The 16,845-nt window shown below is 49.6% G+C and overlaps 2 protein-coding genes across 2 annotated transcripts in view; one reads left to right on the top strand and one right to left on the bottom strand.

Moving 5' to 3' along the window:
• The window catches only part of LOC149351602 (beta-catenin-like protein 1), a 52,636-nt gene that overhangs the window by 29,526 nt on the left and 6,265 nt on the right, over positions 1-16,845 (top strand). The window contains exons 13-16 of the mRNA XM_089580916.1: positions 293-390; positions 1,466-1,546; positions 10,367-10,504; positions 14,604-14,676. Coding sequence (XP_089437042.1) covers positions 293-390; positions 1,466-1,546; positions 10,367-10,504; positions 14,604-14,676 — 390 coding nt within the window. The remainder of the gene's footprint in view (positions 1-292; positions 391-1,465; positions 1,547-10,366; positions 10,505-14,603; positions 14,677-16,845) is intronic.
• LOC149351603 (uncharacterized) lies at positions 401-12,547 on the bottom strand. The gene is made up of 2 exons (XM_089580918.1): positions 8,924-12,547; positions 401-3,788 (listed from the first exon to the last, which is right to left on the bottom strand). The coding sequence occupies exon 2, from the start codon at positions 3,785-3,787 to the stop codon at positions 3,095-3,097; it is 693 nt and encodes a 230-aa protein (XP_089437044.1). The 5' UTR covers position 3,788; positions 8,924-12,547; the 3' UTR covers positions 401-3,094.

The following is a 16,845-nucleotide window of genomic DNA, read 5'->3' as shown; positions in this document are numbered from 1 at the left end:
CACGACTGACCATTGTTATATCCGATATATTGTTATAACCAGTATTGTTATAAGTGGGCCTGACTGTATGCCCATAATGAAACTAATTGTTTTACATTGATGTTGAAGACGTCCTATCCACAGAAATCTGGCTGTAGTGGCCAGTAATTCCAGACCTGTACTTGTGATACTGTTGACTGCCCCATCAAGTGCTTTTCTGCCATAGAATCTGTTTTCTGTCACAGTGTCTGATGTAAAAAATTCTTCTTGGGTAACGCATTTTCTTATGATTGTTTCGTTTACTTTTGTGCAGAACATGTATGCTCAGTGATAGCGTCTATGCTTAAGAATTGCAAGCCCACACAACGACAGCGCCTTCTGAATAAATTTACAGAAAATGACCATGAAAAGGTGGGTGAATAGTGACCTTGTGGCAAATTGCTTAGTATGATTAGTTTTGCATAATTGAAATTAGAACTCAGTCAAGGTGGATTCCTTTTCTTGTCATGTACTCTGGCAGTTGCCAGAAAAACATCAAAGGGCGGCATTGATTGTTTAATTTGCTAGTGCCTTTTTTTGTTTAAGCTGCCATGTCAGAATGGCTGGTGTGTTATAAGTCCTATAACCTGGGTTATGCTCATTACTTTGCATTGAAGAAAAGCTGAAGATAGTAATAAGTCTTTTGCAAAATGGTGATGGTGATCATGGTGATAACGTCTGTAACCTTCGTAACAGGTCGCCACAACCTTTCGGTGCGGCGGAACCAAAATGCAAACTAAGCATAAGCAGGTTGCTTGCTTACTACTTTTGTGAGCCTCATATCATGCTCGGGCCTTTGATTGAGAAAGCTGCAAAGTGACTGTTTCGGATAATAGTTGAACCTCGTTGTAACGAGGTTGAAGGGTCCCTGTGATTACTTCGTTATAGCCATGTTGAGCAAGCTTCCAAGGGGAATCATCATTCATTCATTATATAACGAGGTTCGCCTGCAGTATATGTAGTTATCATTGTTTATGCGCATTCCTTCTGCTCTTGGTTAAAAAGAAAAACATGCATTAGTATATGTTTAGGCATAGTGGGACATGGTACCACAATATTTCTTTGTGCCCAAATCTCGTTGCATATATTTTCTTTTGAAGGGAAGCAGCCATTTCTACCTTTGGGCTGAATGGGGTGCTTTATTATGAGTGCGTTTTTTTTATCAATAATTAAGAATACACATGTTGTGCAAACTCAATTTGGAAGGGATATGCATGTATATGTGTATATTTTAAGGAATTGGAAATATGTATATGGAGGCATGTGCATCTACACCAAGTGCAGAGTTGATAGCACATGTGCCACCTTGTGTGTTTGTTGTATTGCTCTAAAATGTGTCATTTAAAAAGTATGACCAAACTAGTTCAGCTTTGAACACTGATAGTATATATCATAGTATCCGGTTGAGCTTTGTGTGCACGCTAAATACTTGCTTAATATTTTCCAGGTGGACAGGCTCATGGAGCTTCACTTCAAATATTTAGAAAAAGTGCATGCTATTGACAATGTGATTGAGCGTGAAAAGGAGGTGAGCACTTCTTTTGCATCCTGTAATATGACATACTCTCAGTTTCTATCTATTTAACTTGATGAGAATATGTACAATCATGACAGATTACTTGAATTTTTGAAGTTAATATTGGGTTTGCATTCATTATTTGAAAAAAATTGCTCATACCTATTGTTTTCCAAGTCTGTTATTAATGCGAGAGCATTCAGTACTTGACTCGTTGAGCGGAAACCCCGTCGTCGCCAGAAAGGCGTTTCAGGCGCGCGTGGCAGAAACGCGGCCCGCGAATAATGTCGTCACCCCTCCTGGAGCAGTAGGTCATCACAAGGCAGGGTAGATAGAAAAAGGCAAGTCGACTTTCAATGGAAACAGGTTTGGAGGTGCTATAGATACCCTCTCAGCTGGATAACAAAGCAGACTGCGCTCAAAATGGGGTGGGCAGAAATACGCCCCCAAAGGACATCATCACCCTTCCTGGTGCAATAGGCCATCACAAGGTAGGGGTAGATCAAACAACACCCTCTCAGCTGAATAACAAAGCAGACTGTGCTCAAGATGAGGGTGGCTGGACCCCTCTTTCACATGCACTGGGCCCTACAGACTTGATATGGTATGTGTACACAGTGACGTGTCGGCTCCGCGGGATATGCTAGGAAATACGATGCCCACTGTCATATTCATGTAAATAAGGCCTATGGAGTCATCATCCGAAGTTGAATCGCTTGCGTCTACATCATCAGGCGGGAGAGCAAAGCACAGCCTGAGGCAGCAGTTCACTGACGACGAAGTGCGAGACCATCGCAACGCAGCAAAACATGTCAAGCAAGCTGCTACAGCGAAACAACGCTCACCCCCCAAATCTCCAATAACTCAGCGACAAGTATAAATGCTTAGATGCCCCCATAATTTGTTGTTGTTGTTTTTATGGGGATTAACTTCCCAAAAATTACTCCGACTGTGAGGGACACCGTAGTGGAGGGCTTCGGATAATTAACGCCACCTGGGGTTATTTAATGTGAACTGACACCGTACAGTACATGGACCTCTAGCATTTCACCTGCACTGAAATGCGACTGCCGCGGCCGGGATCGAATCAGCAGCCAAGCACCATAACCGCTGAGCCGCCACCGCGGCGGCCATGTCTTGAAATGCTGTGTGCACTGGAAGCAGGCATGATACAGACACTCTTGCACGAGTAATATGCACTTGAAAGTATGTTTGCTGTTGTATTCGTTACCGAAGGGAGGTTCTGTGAGTCGAAGTTGTGGGCAATTCCTCTGCGCGGGGACGCACAGGCAGTCACTCGAGGCAGGACTTTGTACAAAGGGTTTATTCTCACATCAGGGGGGCCGGTCGTCGTCGTGGCAGCTGGGTCAGGTGGTCCTTTCGCAGGGCTGGTCCGAGAGCGAGAGAGCGCGAGCCTTCCCGGTCTCGCCTTATAAAGGCTTTCTCCCAGCCTCGCTTCCCCCGCCCCCCCACTCGGGAAGAAGGGGTCCGAGGCTACCCGCGGTGAGCGGCGCGAGATTTGACTTGCCCGCGAGCAGACCCTACATCTCCCCCCCCCCCTCAAACGTCCGTCCCGGGGTCCGCCAGTAGGCGGTCGATGACCTCCGGGTCTGGGTCCATAGAGTCGTCGCAGGGGGGAGGGGTGCTCGCCGGGGGGCCGCTCACCGCTGGCTGGACGGGCTCCTCACGAGCCGCCTGGGGGAGCGAGGCGCCTGGCTCCGCTGGGGGCCCTGCCGGCAGCGCCCTCCAAAGCTCCTCGTCACTAAACACGGCCGGGGGCTCCTGGTCCCTCTCCTCCAGGGTCAGGCCGCGGAAAGGCAGCGGCACTTCCTGGAGGTCACCGCCGCGAAGGGGCTGCGCCTGGTCCCGCCACCTGGACCGCGCGCAGTAAGAGATGGCCGCTCCGTTGGCGACCGTGGTCCAGGTGGCCACGTGCCGCAGGACCCTGGGCCGCTTGGGTTGCGGCTGCTCGGCGGCCGAAGCGCCGGCTGGGTGCTGAGGGGGGCCCTGCGCCTGGTCGTCACTGGCCCTCTTGCGTTGTCCTGCACCACTGGGAGGTTCTCTCCAGTGGTCAGGCGCGCGGTTAGACTGGCGGTGGGGGCCACCGCGGCCGTGGAACCTGCGCCACTCGCGCGGCTCCTGCCGCCAGCCGGGTGGCGCGCCTTGATGGCGGCCACCGTTCGACGGTGGTCTGCCTTGCCTTCTGGAGTCCGAGCCACGGGCGTCGGTCCGCTGGAGCTTCCTAGAAGACATACTGAGAGGGCGAGAGCACTGCGAGTGATAATTGATCGAGAGACACGGGTGCTACCTGGTCCTCAGGTTGTAGCGTCGGTTGCGAACCGCACCGCTACCTGCTCGTCCTCCCGGGGGTGAGATCGCCGCATCGCGCTGATTTTCCACCGCTTCGCAGCCATCGTCCTTGCGAAGGTGGAAAGCCTTCAAATCAGCGACATGCACCGGACCAGCGGTTTCGCCGTTTGTCAACAACCGCAACTGGTAGGTGAGCGGCGTAGTCCGTGCCGTAACTTCGTATGGCCCAGCCCACTTGTGCGCTAGCGACGCGGCGAAACCGCGCGCTGCGTTACTAAGTGGGTGCGTTCTCTTGAGTACTAAGTCGCCCGTGTTGAAAACGACGTGACGGCGACCTTTGTTGTACTGATCCGCCTGCTCCATGCGCGCGACATCGAGGTTTTCTCGGGCTGTGTGCTGCGCTGCCTCCCAGCGCTCCCGGAGCCTTGCCGCGTACTGCGAAAGCGGAGGGGGCGCAGGCCCCGCCGCGTCGAGTAGGGCATTCTCTAGCGGAAAAGCGATCTCTCTCCCAAAATTCAAGTAAGCGGGTGTAATACCCACTGACCTGTTCACGGTTGTCCTTGTAGCGAACGCCAGTTCGGACAGCCGCGCGTCCCAATCTCTGTGCTGCTCGGTCGTCGCGACCAGCATACTCTTCAGATTTCGATTCACCCGCTCGGTTATGTTGCTCTGAGCGTGGTAGGGACTCGTTCTCCTGTGGCGGATTTGAAGCGCCCGACAAGAGTCTACAAAGACTTTGCTTGTGAAATACGAAGCATTGTCTGTAATCAGGTCGGAAGGGAAACCGAAACGAGTGAAAGTCTCCAACAGTTTTTCCCAAATTCGTTCCGACACAAGCTTCCTAAGGGGGAAAACCTCAACCCACTTGGAATAGTGGTCCGTTATTACCAGGATGAATTGGTTTCCGCGCGCGGACCGAGGGAGGGGTCCCATGATATCGCACGCGACCACTTGCCACGGGTAGTTGCTAACTACCGCCTTCATCATGCCAGCGGGCTTGCCCGCCCGCGGCTTGGCTACCTGGCATACCGGGCAGGTACGGGCGTATCCCAGCACATCCTTTCTCATGCCTGGCCAGGTCGCGACACGGCATAACTTGTCGTAAGTCTTACTGCCGCTGCCATGGCCTGCCAGCGCTGAGTCATGGAAGTACTGCAGGAACCGTTTCCGCAACCTTCTCGGGACCACGACTCGGAAAGGGGATGCTATCGCCTCTTCCTCGTCAAGTTGGGGGATGTAGCGGAGCAGCAAGCCATCATCGCCCAGCAGATACGCGTCGTACTTGCCCTCAGCGTTCCCGGTGCAAGCTGCGCTGCTCGCCAGCTCCTTCAGCACCCGCTGGCAAAGACCGCCTGCTTTCTGGGCCTCGATCAGCTCTTCTCTACTGACCGCTACTCCCCAAGACAGATTTCTTTCTGCCTCGCTCCTAGGCAGGCGAGCGGTCGCCGCCACGAGCTGCTGTGTTTCCCTTCCGTCACAGCACCGTGCGGGACCTTTGTCCATCTCCTCTTTCGTCAAACCGGGCGCGACACTCCCGTCCGCCCTCTCCTCCTCTCCAACAGCGGTGACGCCGCTTTTTACAAAGCTGGGCTGCGCCTCTGAAGCGCTTCCGCCAGCATTCCATGGTGCGCGCGATAAAGCATCGGCCACCTTGTTCAAGCTGCCCCGGCGGTACTCGATGGCGTACGCGTAACGTTGCAACGTCAGCGCCCATCTCGCGAGTCTGCCTGCGGGGTTCTTGAGCCTCTTTAACCAAGACAATGCCTGATGATCTGTCTGCACGGTGAAGACCGCTCCGTCTAGGTACATGTCGAACTTCGACAATGCGAACATGATCGCCAGGCATTCCTTTTCGGTCACGGAGTAATTCCGCTCCGCCGATGTGAGCGTGCGACTAGCGAACGCGACAGGGCGCAGTTTGCCCTCGTGTTCCTGTAACAAAACAGCTCCAACACCGTAGTCACTAGCGTCTGTCTGCAAGACAAACTGCTTGTTCAGGTCGGGGAGGCTCGCTATCGCGTGAGCCAAGGCAACAAATGCGTCACTCTGTTCCTTGCCCCAGACCCACTTCGAGCCTTTACGCAACAGCAGGTTCAGCGGCCTTGCAAGCTCCGAACAGCGCGGGATGAATTGCCTGTAGAACGCAACCATCCCCAAAAACCTCTGCAAGCTTTTCACATCCATGGGGCAGGGGTAGTTCAGAATTGCCTGCAGTTTGTCATCATTCGGTCTCAGTGTGCCATCATCCACGACAAAGCCCAAGAGGTTCACTCTCTTCGATGCCAACTGCACTTTCTTTGGATTAATGGTTAGACCGGCACGTCTCATTCTATCGAGAACGGAATTCAGGTGAATGAGGTGCTCCTCGAACGACTGTGAGAATATCACAACGTCGTCGAGGTACGCCATGGCGTAGTTGAACCTTGCATCGCCCAGCACTATGTCCATCAGTCGCATGAACGTGCTCGGGGCGTTAGACAAACCAAACGGGAGTCGAGTAAATTCGAAGAGCCCGCGGTGGCAGGTGAATGCGGTTTTCTCAATGTCACCTTCGGCCACCTCAATCTGCAGGTACCCTCTGCTTGCATCTAGGACTGTGAAGAACCTCGCGTTCCCTAACGCGTACATCACAGCCTCGATCGACTGAAAAGGGTACGCAACCGTAGGCGTCAGTGAGTTGAGCTTACGATAATCAACACACAGCCTGACCGATCCATCTTTCTTCGGCGCTAGAACCACTGGTGACGCCCAGGGACTTTGTGAGGGTCTCACCGCACCGGCATAAATCATCTCGTCAAGGGCACAGTCGAGAAGCTGCCTCTTATGCGCACTTAACGGCCTCGGGTTACACCTGAAAGGGCGCGTATCACCCGTCTGAATCTCGTGCTGAAGCAGGTCGGTTCTGCCCGGTTTCTCCGTGAAGCAATCCGAAAACGGGAGTAAAGTTTCCGCGAGCCTTCGGCGCTGACTACTGGGTCCTGAGAAAGACGCAATAATCGCTTCTAACGGGCCACCGTCTCTCAGCGTCTCGAGGGAGCTCACCTGCCTTTCTGTCGCACAGGTGTGGACACCCACCTTTTGAGCAGGACAGCTGGGCAAGGATGCGCTTTCGAAGGGAATGAGGGGGGCGAGCTGGCTGTAACGATAGCCATTCTCCCCCATGTCGAGCACAATGCCTTCGCTCCAGAGAAAATCCCTTCCCAGAATTACTGGCATCGACAAGCCAGGCAGATAGACGAAGCGATGTCTCCGCTTTCTGCCGTCAAAGCGCATCGTAAGACGCACTGCTCCCTTTGCCTTTGCCGCCCCAGCTGCTAAGCTTAACGGGGTTTGGGCCGGTCTGACACGGATGTTACCTATCCGGCAGGCCTCGTACACCTCGTCACCGACCAGTGACAGCGTTGAGCCCGTGTCTACGAGTGCAGAGTAGCATCGACCCGCTAACTGCACTAGCATAAAAGGGCTTGAGCGCGGAACGACTCCCTGAGCTCTACAGGCGAGCGGGACAAAGGCCTCCCCGTCGCCGGCGCGGGAGTTCTTTTCCTGACTAGCGCCTTGACAACCATGAAATTCTCCCGCTGACGGTGAAAGGCCGCTGCCACCAGACATCACCGCCAGCGCCTGGCGTTTCCCTGCATACGCCTAGCTTGGCATTCGCGTGCCACGTGGCCGGGCTGGTTGCAATTCCAGCAAAGCCGGTCGTTCACCCGCCGCGTGGACGGAGGACCCCTCGTTCCACGAAGCGGTTGGGGACGACTCTCCCCTTTCTCCGCGCATTCCTGACGCTCGCTCGGCGCGTGGCCTGTGAGGCCGGCACGACGCCGCTGCTCGAATGCATACGGGTCCAGCGCGCGAGGGACAACAGGGGGTTCCGCCTGCCCTTCCACGGCCATTACCTCGGCTCGCCGAGCCCTCATCGCGCATTCTCGGCCTCCATCCCATGCGCATCCCGGTTCTAGCGATTCGGCCGGCCTGGGGGGCGGCTGGTAGCGCAGTTCGGCGAGTAAATCCGCCTGCACGGTCTTGGCCTCCTGCGCTAGGGCCTCGAGGTTTGTAAAACTGCGGCCCCGCAGATACGGCTTGAAGCGTGGATGGCACTGCCTGATCACACGCGCAACCTGATCTCGGTCGTTTGCCGTCGGATCTGCCCTCTTGTACAGCTCTTGCATTGCGCGTACGTACTCGAGGAGGCTTTCCTCTGGGTGTTGGGTGCGCAACGCGAGCTCCTCCAGCATCCGGCGCTCATAATCAGGCGGCAAGAACTCGGCGCGGAAACGATCTTTGAAGTCCGCCATTGACTGGAAAGTCGGCTGGCAGCGCCTCCATCGCGCCGCGCTCTCGACGAGTGCTACAGGCAGGACCTGCCCTAGCATTACGTCATCTGGGGCGCCCAGAGCCGTCTGGTAGTCCTCGAGTTGTAGTAAAAACTCGTGGACTGATTTCGCGTCCGTGTACCCGGAAAAGGAGGGGACCTCCATATTTATCCGCGGGCGCGATGCTGTCGCCGATGCTACCGATGCTGCGGCCTGGTTGGCGCCAGCCACCGAACCGAGCTGACGGGCTAATGCGGCAAACATCTCAGTCACCTCCCCTATTACGGCCGCCGCGTCGGCCGTCTCACTACCGGCTGCCCCGCCATCCAAAGCCGTGGCTGAAACATCCTTTCTGGGAGGCATAGTTCGCGCTAACTGTCCGGCCGCACCGGCTAACTGCTCATGGCAACAAGAGCATTCATATACACAACAATCTATCTACAAACACGCGGAAATACACAACACAAAACGCCCGGAAACTACATAAATAACACAAAACCCCTAACCAATTTACAACACTACACAAGTCGCTACCCCGCGAACATTCCGCCTGACCCGCTCCTTAACCCTATCGGTCCGGCGTGGCCCTGAACAAAGAGGGCCTGCCACGAGTCTGGCTGCACGTCCCAAAATCGGCGGAGAAATCGTCCACAAGGTGTTAATTAAAGCCCCACGTTGGGCGCCATTATTTGTGGGCAATTCCTCTGCGCGGGGACGCACAGGCAGTCACTCGAGGCAGGACTTTGTACAAAGGGTTTATTCTCACATCAGGGGGGCCGGTCGTCGTCGTGGCAGCTGGGTCAGGTGGTCCTTTCGCAGGGCTGGTCCGAGAGCGAGAGAGCGCGAGCCTTCCCGGTCTCGCCTTATAAAGGCTTTCTCCCAGCCTCGCTCCCCCTGCCCCCCCACTCGGGAAGAAGGGGTCCGAGGCTACCCGCGGTGAGCGGCGCGAGATTTGACTTGCCCGCGAGCAGACCCTACAAAGTGCACCGCCCATCTTAGATGCATTCAGTCGAGATTCAAGGCTCACGGATAAATTTGCTACCATCACCACCACTTCTGTTTCATTAAAACTGTGCAGTGTTCTGCACGCAAAAGCCTGCATTTGCTAATTAGGACCGGAGTTGGAAAAACTCCGGCCCCAGTTAGCACGCTGTTGGAAAAAAAGGATGGAAAGCCATTTTTGTTTTATACCTTACCAGAACAGGCCGTGTTTAACACAAATATGGGCAGGATAATGTTTTTTGCCTCCCAGACATTTCACTCTTTGGAGGGTTTTTCTTCTCATTTGGGGACAGATTGCAGATTTTATGCTACAGTCTAGCCCGGTTATAACGAAGTCGGCGGGAATCGGAAATTACTTCGCTATATCCGCTATTTCGTAATATGCGGACTACGAAAAAAAAATGCAAACATCGGCATACCGATTTATTGCTGCTGAAGGAAGTCGTCCAGCGTCCCCTGAACACGTTTCGTGAGTGCGGACTTCAGGATTGCGGCTTCCATACCATCCAACTGCGAACCAACGGTCTGGTCGAACTCCGGACTGCCGAGGTACATCCGTAGCGTGTCAACAGCTGCGATGGCCGCTGCGGAGGTGACCAACTTAGGGGCACAACTAGCATCGTCGCATTCGCTGTCGGAGGCGCTCTCCGCCAAGATCTCTTCCATGACACTCCCGGCAACTTCTTCAGTCGTCAAGTCCTCAGTGGCAACAAGGTCTACGCCGTGACGCCGCTCTACGCCGCTCTATGACCGCTCAAGGACGGCGCAACACGAGACCGGTGTGCCATGCGATGCAGTGAAGCAACCTTTCGCTCCGCAGGAGAGCAGACGATGCACGAAAGGACGCCGTCAGCCGAATTTTGCTCTTATTTTCGCGGAAAAAATCGCCTCAAGGATGCAAAAATGTGTTGATTGGCAGATTATTTTTCGGTTGGTATTAAATCTCTTCGTTATATCCGCTGACGCGCTCTTATTTACTTCGTTAAAACCGGACCCAAAATGTATTGAAAATGAAAAAATGGGAATGGGAAATTAAAATCCCTTCGTTATAACCGCTATTTCGCTATAAGTGGCTTCATTATAAACGGGCTAGACTATAGGCGCTACCAAGACTGTGGATTGAGCAATAAAAATTAAACATCTGAGTAGTGGTTATGCACCACAATCATTAAATGTGGCATTGCTGTGATGAGCCTTCAATTTTCAGAATCCAAAGCTTCAAGATGAGGATGATCAGATGGATCAGGAGGAGAAGTTCTACCTCAGGCGACTTGATGCAGGCTTGTTCACTCTGCAGCTGGTGGATTACATCATGCTGGACATTTGCAGCTCAGGCCCACCATCTGTGAGTATTCTTTCAGCCAAGGCGCACATCCCTCTTCTTGCAAAAAGAAGTTGTAGTTTTGACCTTAACAGTAGCAATAGCCTGTATCTGGCAGTTTGGTTCTTAACACACTGTTCTGCATTACTGCCCCATTTTTCAGAAAATCAAAATCAATTTTACCGCCATGTCACTTTTTCTGCAGTGAGTTGCATCTACTAGCCTTGTTTTTTTGTTTTACTTTTTTATACATTTGGTTTTATTGAAGTAATACCACTCTGCATTTGCCGCCAGCTTAAAATAATCTGCTGAACTTAGTGAGATGAAAAGTCTGCAACTGTTACTTTGCTCAAAAGTGTCATGAAAAAGTTCCATAACTTATTAATTTCACCATTAATATGAAAACGCTGAGGTTATGGCAGAAAGAGAGGACACTGGATAAGCTTGCGTACCTTGCATTGTGTGAGACGAAGGCTGTTTTGCTTGCGGTTTAATTGCTATTTATGGTCCTCAGCGGGCACATTACTTCTAGTGCTGTGAGCAAAAAATGTGGAAGAGAAAGATCATAGACAGAGAAACGTGCAGCTATGTGGTTATGTGTTTTGTTTGTGATGTTGGGCGCCCTGCGACTTCTAATGAAATACAGTAAAACCTTGTTCGTATGTTTTTTTTTTTTTAAATTGTGGAAAAAGCGTTTTATCCGGGACAACATATGATCTAAACTGCCCGATTTTGATAAATGTAACTGTTGAATCAGGTAAAAAGACATTTATTGACAATTTACTTCATAAAGATGTCGATTAGCATTTCTTGGCACAAGGTCTGTTATCCATTCTAGAAACAGCGCGAAGAATGCGAAGATGGAACGAACACAACAATACAAGCGCTCGTTAGTGTTGTCGTGTTCGTTCTGTCTTCGCGTTTTTCGCGCTGTTTTTACAATGGATAACAGAAACCAATTCACCCAGCTTTCCGTTCTTACAAGATCTGAACAAGTCCTTTTCTAGTGCTCGCAGAACTCAGTCTGGGTTTACATTGTCTTAAGTGCGGAAGGAACTTCGCAACGCATTGGTCTGTCCGACAGCAATGGCGAAATTAACCAGACTCTCTTCATCATTTTTATATGCTTCTCCCCTTCGCACCTAAGTACAGTGGGGAAGCCACCAGGGCGCCTTACTGTCGTAGCGTTTCTGCTTTTTGTGCTGCATTCCCTTGACTTGGCCCACTCTAATGTAAGCGCATCGCTGTAGTTATAGATGCTTCAGTCCCTTGCCATATGCACTGCGAAGAAACCTCAGCGCTTCTCCTCTTCATGTCGCATCCCTGCAAAAACGGCTAGCGCTGGCGCGCAGTTTTTTCTTGGTGGTGGTGTTGGTGCTTCGCCTCTTTGCACCTAGGAGGCACCACAGTGAAGCCAACACGGCAGGTGACTGCCACTGCATTCCGGCTTTCATGTCGCATGCACTCATGTTTGGCCTACTTGTATTTTTGCACATGTGCGGTTGGTCAATAAATATATTATACGACCACAGTTTGTCAAAATTTTAAACATAGTATCTGAAAAATTGTATGACCCAGGAACATATCAATGAGGTTTTACTGTTTACTGTATATCTTGTAGGCCTTAAGCTTCATTTCTGCTACGAAATAGTTATTCCAGTTTTAGTGATAAAGTACCAGAAGACATATTCAGTGGGGGGGGGGGGGAACAGTTTTAGGTTAACATGTTTACTGCTCAAGCTTTTTTTTTTAAGTGTTGACTGACTGCCATGAGTCAACGCTGACAAGCATGTCGGTCTTATACCCCTGTCACACTAGCAAATTTAATGTCATTCGAATCGAATGACATTACCACCTAATGTCATTAATCGACTGCTACACGGGAACATGTAATGTCATTAGGTTCGAATGACATTCGCCATCGAATGAGTTAGGGGAACTCATTCGCATTCGATCTCGAACCGAATGCGTACTCTGGACACCAGATACGCAGCAGGAACAAGCGACGCGAAAAAAATAATGTGCACACTGCCAAACTTAGAAAGTGCATTTATTTAGTTCTGCTAAAAAAAGTTAGTTTGTGTGAATCTGTTCACACTAGAGGCTGTCGTGGATAGCTGTTACTCTCGGTCTCAGCTGTCCACCGCAGCGGCCGAGCGTGAAGCAGCGCCTTTCCCGCGACCGTCGGTCATTTTGGGATGCGTGATTCTTGTTGGTTGGCGTGCCATGTTCGTTAAGCTCGAAGGTACTTAAAGACGTAACTGAGCAGTTCACCTTTTGGAAGTCATTTCCAAGCTCCGCGCGTGTCCGTGCACCGCCATGTCAGCCATTTTGTTTGTTTACATTTATCGTATTTGTGGTTGACTTTGTACTTGGCTTGGCTTTTGATGGCTAAAGTGGTGCACAATGGCCGTTTAAGCTTATAATACGCCACACAAATTTCTCAGCCGCTTTTGAAACACTGCACAACAATTTCAAACATAATTTATGCGCGCTGATGTCGTTCAGTTGGACTATTTTTTTTTTCACTGATCGCCGATGCCATCATTTTCGAATGACATTATTTTTTTGCGTGTAGCACCGACAGAGACCTAATGACATTCGATGCATCGAATGCCATTAGGTTCGAATGACATTAAATTTGCTAGTGTGACAGGGGTATTATACCTTTTTTTTCTCCGGTTGCAAAAAGATGCTATAAGTGGCTTAGCATTTGCACTCTGTGCGACGTCTTTGAAACCTGAAGGAGCTAGACACCGCAGCGGACACGGGACAGAGAAAGAAGACGACACAGGGCGGTACTTGCAACTAAAATTTTACTTGAAACTTCATGGCTTTATAAAGACCGAGGCACGTGTGATCTTACAATCGGGTAAAAAAGGATGAATGAAAAGCAACAGATAACAACACCTAACTGACAACAATGCACAGGAAAGATATGCGAGTCACAATGTACAGAAATCAGACTTTAAAACGTTATGCAATGCTCATCATGCGAGTCACAATCTACATATACCAGAAGTGTTAAAAACCGTCGACCGCATGTGGAAGCATGAAAACCACAAGACAAAGGAAGAAAAAGAACGTCAAAAGGAAGCCACCCAACCTGTTATACCTGTCAAGGAAACCCAGTTCTTTTTGGAGGATGGAAACCGAAGGCGAACTAACGCATTCATCCGGCTGCGAGCGCAAGATGGCAATGGCCTCTACAATCTCTCTCTCAAGCTGCCCCTTCCTTCTTCCAACAATCTGGTGTTGTTATCTGTTGCTTTTCATTCATCGTTTTTTACCCGATTGTAAGATCACACGTGCCTCGGTCTTTATAAAGCCATGAAGTTTCAAATAAAATTTTAGTTGCAAGTACCGCCCTGTGTCGTCTTCTTTCTCTGTCCCGTGTCCGCTGCGGTGTCTAGCTCCTTCATGTCTCACCAACTGGCCTACACATCTACCCTCCTAAACTTTGAAACCTGATGTGCTATAGTCAGTGCTAGCTGGTTACAGACCAAATGTTAAAAGCTGCTTCTGTTTTAAAATAGTCCAGCAGTCATAAACTCAAAGTTATCATTACTAGATGACATTGCGATAGCATTGGGCATTTTAACTGAATTTCACTGCTTCTAATCTCTCATCATTTAGTTTGGCTTGCTGCATGCTTGTCTGATGGCGCTTCCATGCGCGCCGGTGGAAAATGGTAAAAACAACGGCTTCCAAACCACACTGCTAGAGACTGGTAGTTTAGCACACTGGATGTTAAGCTGAGGTGATGGTGTAGTGGTCTTAAGCATCGGCCGGTGGAACCATTTCTTCGTGCCGCCGCATGTTCGAATCCCGCTCTCCCGGCTATGAAGTGTTTATTTCTTTAATTGATTCCCCAAGTGTGACACCGGTCACAAAATGATCGTGGCTTTCTGCTTTTGTGAAGCTCTTATGCTATTGCATAATATCCAAGATCTATTCAATTTATAGGCCATGATTATCCAAAAAGGGCTGAACAACACATGAAACAGGTGCCATGACACATGAGTGTTCCACAACAGCTGTGCGCATTGCTTTTTGATCTAACCGTGCCCACATTTAGGATTTAATAAATTTTTAACGCTGTGGCATCATTACTCTGTTCTAGATAAAGCAGCGGGTACTGCAGATATTGAACCTGCGAGGAGGATCCATCAAAACAATCCGAAATATTATGAGAGGTATGTGGCTGCTGTGCTTTGACTGCCTCTCTGAAAAAACAGCAGGAAGTCATTTTTGTTTTGTGTGTGTGCCGTCTTACATTTCTGATCATCAGGTAGGCACTGAGGGCCTTGCAGCATATATTTGAAGGGCCCTGCTTGTGCATGTAGCGGGAATTTTTAGCAGACAGTTTCTAAATGTGCCTTTGGTTAAACAAGTTGGTTTTGTGTGTGGTTTATTAGAATAACTAGCTGAAATCACTGAGTGTTTTCCTCTGAGCAAACATGCACATTAAGGTCAGTTGCTCAGGTGCTTGTGTGTGTGATGCATGTTGGGCCATTCTGTGGCTTTTATACGGTCATGAAAACATGGTCACTTCTTAAACTGGAAATGCACCATACTGCACGATTATCAATTACAGTGGTGCAAGATTTTGGCCCTGTTAAGGTGCTTGGTATAGCAAGCACGGTACCACTTCATATTCAGAGAACACGAGAAGTCAGTTCTTGTGTGCAGTGGTGGTGTGCTTGCACCGTGTGTTGTGCCACTGGATTACTTGTCTACTAGAACTCTCCACTGTTGTTGATTTTAAGCCAGTCACACACGTTTCAGTTTAACTGGAGCAGAACCTCACAGCTGTTTTGTGAAATTACCTGTACTATAACATTGATATAATAGAATAGCAGATTGGGATGCACCTCCACACTTGGTATGGCTTGCACAACAGACATACTTGGCACTTCCTCCATAAAGCTGTGAAGCCCAGCGCCGGTGCAAAGTTATGTATCTCGGTGCCAATCGGGCTCTCTGCAATGCTTAGCACAGTACATTCAACTGCTATTGCCATAACTCTCACTGCAATCGCTATTACAGGGGCACTAAAGTTGCAGCATGTGCGTTGTAGCTAGCAGTGGTGGTGTGAAAACACTAATTTGTTTTGCGAAGTTCCACTCTCGCAGTACACTATTGGTGCAACCAACTAGGTACTTGGGAGTTATACTGTATTGACCCTGTAAATATGGTGCTGAAGCTGTACGACCTAGGATTGCAGGCTAGAGACAAGACAGCTTGTCTTGTTTACATTGTGTTCTCGCATGTTGTGCTCAGCTGTGCAGTTTTTAGCAGACGTGCACTTGTTAACTGCTGCCATCGTGAAAGCTTATAGCCAAGGCCTCTGGAACAGATATGTACAGCCTTAGCCCAAGCAGTTTGCTTCTAAGCAGCGGGGCTTTCCGATACCTTTGGCAGTCCGAAGCTTGGGAGTGTTGAGGATGCGACTTCCTCCTGCCTTCAAGAGATTAGGTTCACTGAGGAGGCAGAATGAGCCATGCTGAAATGCTCAGAAGCAAAACCCTTAGGTTGCAGGTAAACTCTGCTGGTCTAAAACTTCAGGTGGCTTACCAATCATTTTTGCATGAATTTGGGCAGGTTTCGTTGAGTAGGTTATCAGTACTTGTTGCTGAATTGCATTTACATCAAGCTTGTACATAGCTAATACCTTTGTTCATAGGAGTTACATTTTTCAAAAAATTGGGAGGGCTAAAACCATTTTTTTGTTTACCAGTTTTTTTTTTGAAACTCTAATACCAAGGAGGTAGTGGGCTTTTCTTCGATATTTCGCTGTTCCGTGTTTTGAGCTATTTTTCCCTTGAGTAAAAAAAAAAAATTTTTTTTTGTAGGGCATAAAAAAAGCTTAAATTCTCCAAATTATAGAAAGCTAACTTGCATCAAGAAAGTACTCAACTTGCAATTTTTTTTTTTTGTTTCCAACAGTTTCTTACTCATTTCATTATCTGCCTACTGCTTATGCCTGCCGGACCTTTATAAGTACTCTCACTGTGAAGACATTTCACTCTCACAGCTGTTTTATTAGGAGTTCAAGAGTAACGATGGCTAGCAAGGGGTAGCTAACCTGTGTTCTGGATGCTTGCTTTTAGAAAGTACTGTTTAATCCCATCTGCATGTGAAGCCAACAAAGGCCATAAAGGCATTGACTGTGCTCGACTCACCAGCAGTTATTATGGAGACAGTTAATTGCAGAGCTGGTGTTTAGGGCAGCTGCTGGTTTTCTACACCTCAGTTCAGTTGTCTTTGGTGGCAAAGTGAATAATCAGGACAGCAGTAGCATTTAGGCTTAGCTTGATTATTAACTTGACTCAAGGCAAAAAAAAAGGTAAAAAATTGGGTTT

This window comes from Amblyomma mixtum, chromosome 3, assembly GCF_055824585.1.
Source record: "Amblyomma mixtum isolate Tamu chromosome 3, ASM5582458v1, whole genome shotgun sequence".
Taxonomy (NCBI): Eukaryota; Metazoa; Arthropoda; class Arachnida; order Ixodida; family Ixodidae; genus Amblyomma; species Amblyomma mixtum.
Note: the sequence above shows the minus strand (reverse complement) of the source record. Positions and strands in the feature narration are given on the sequence as shown.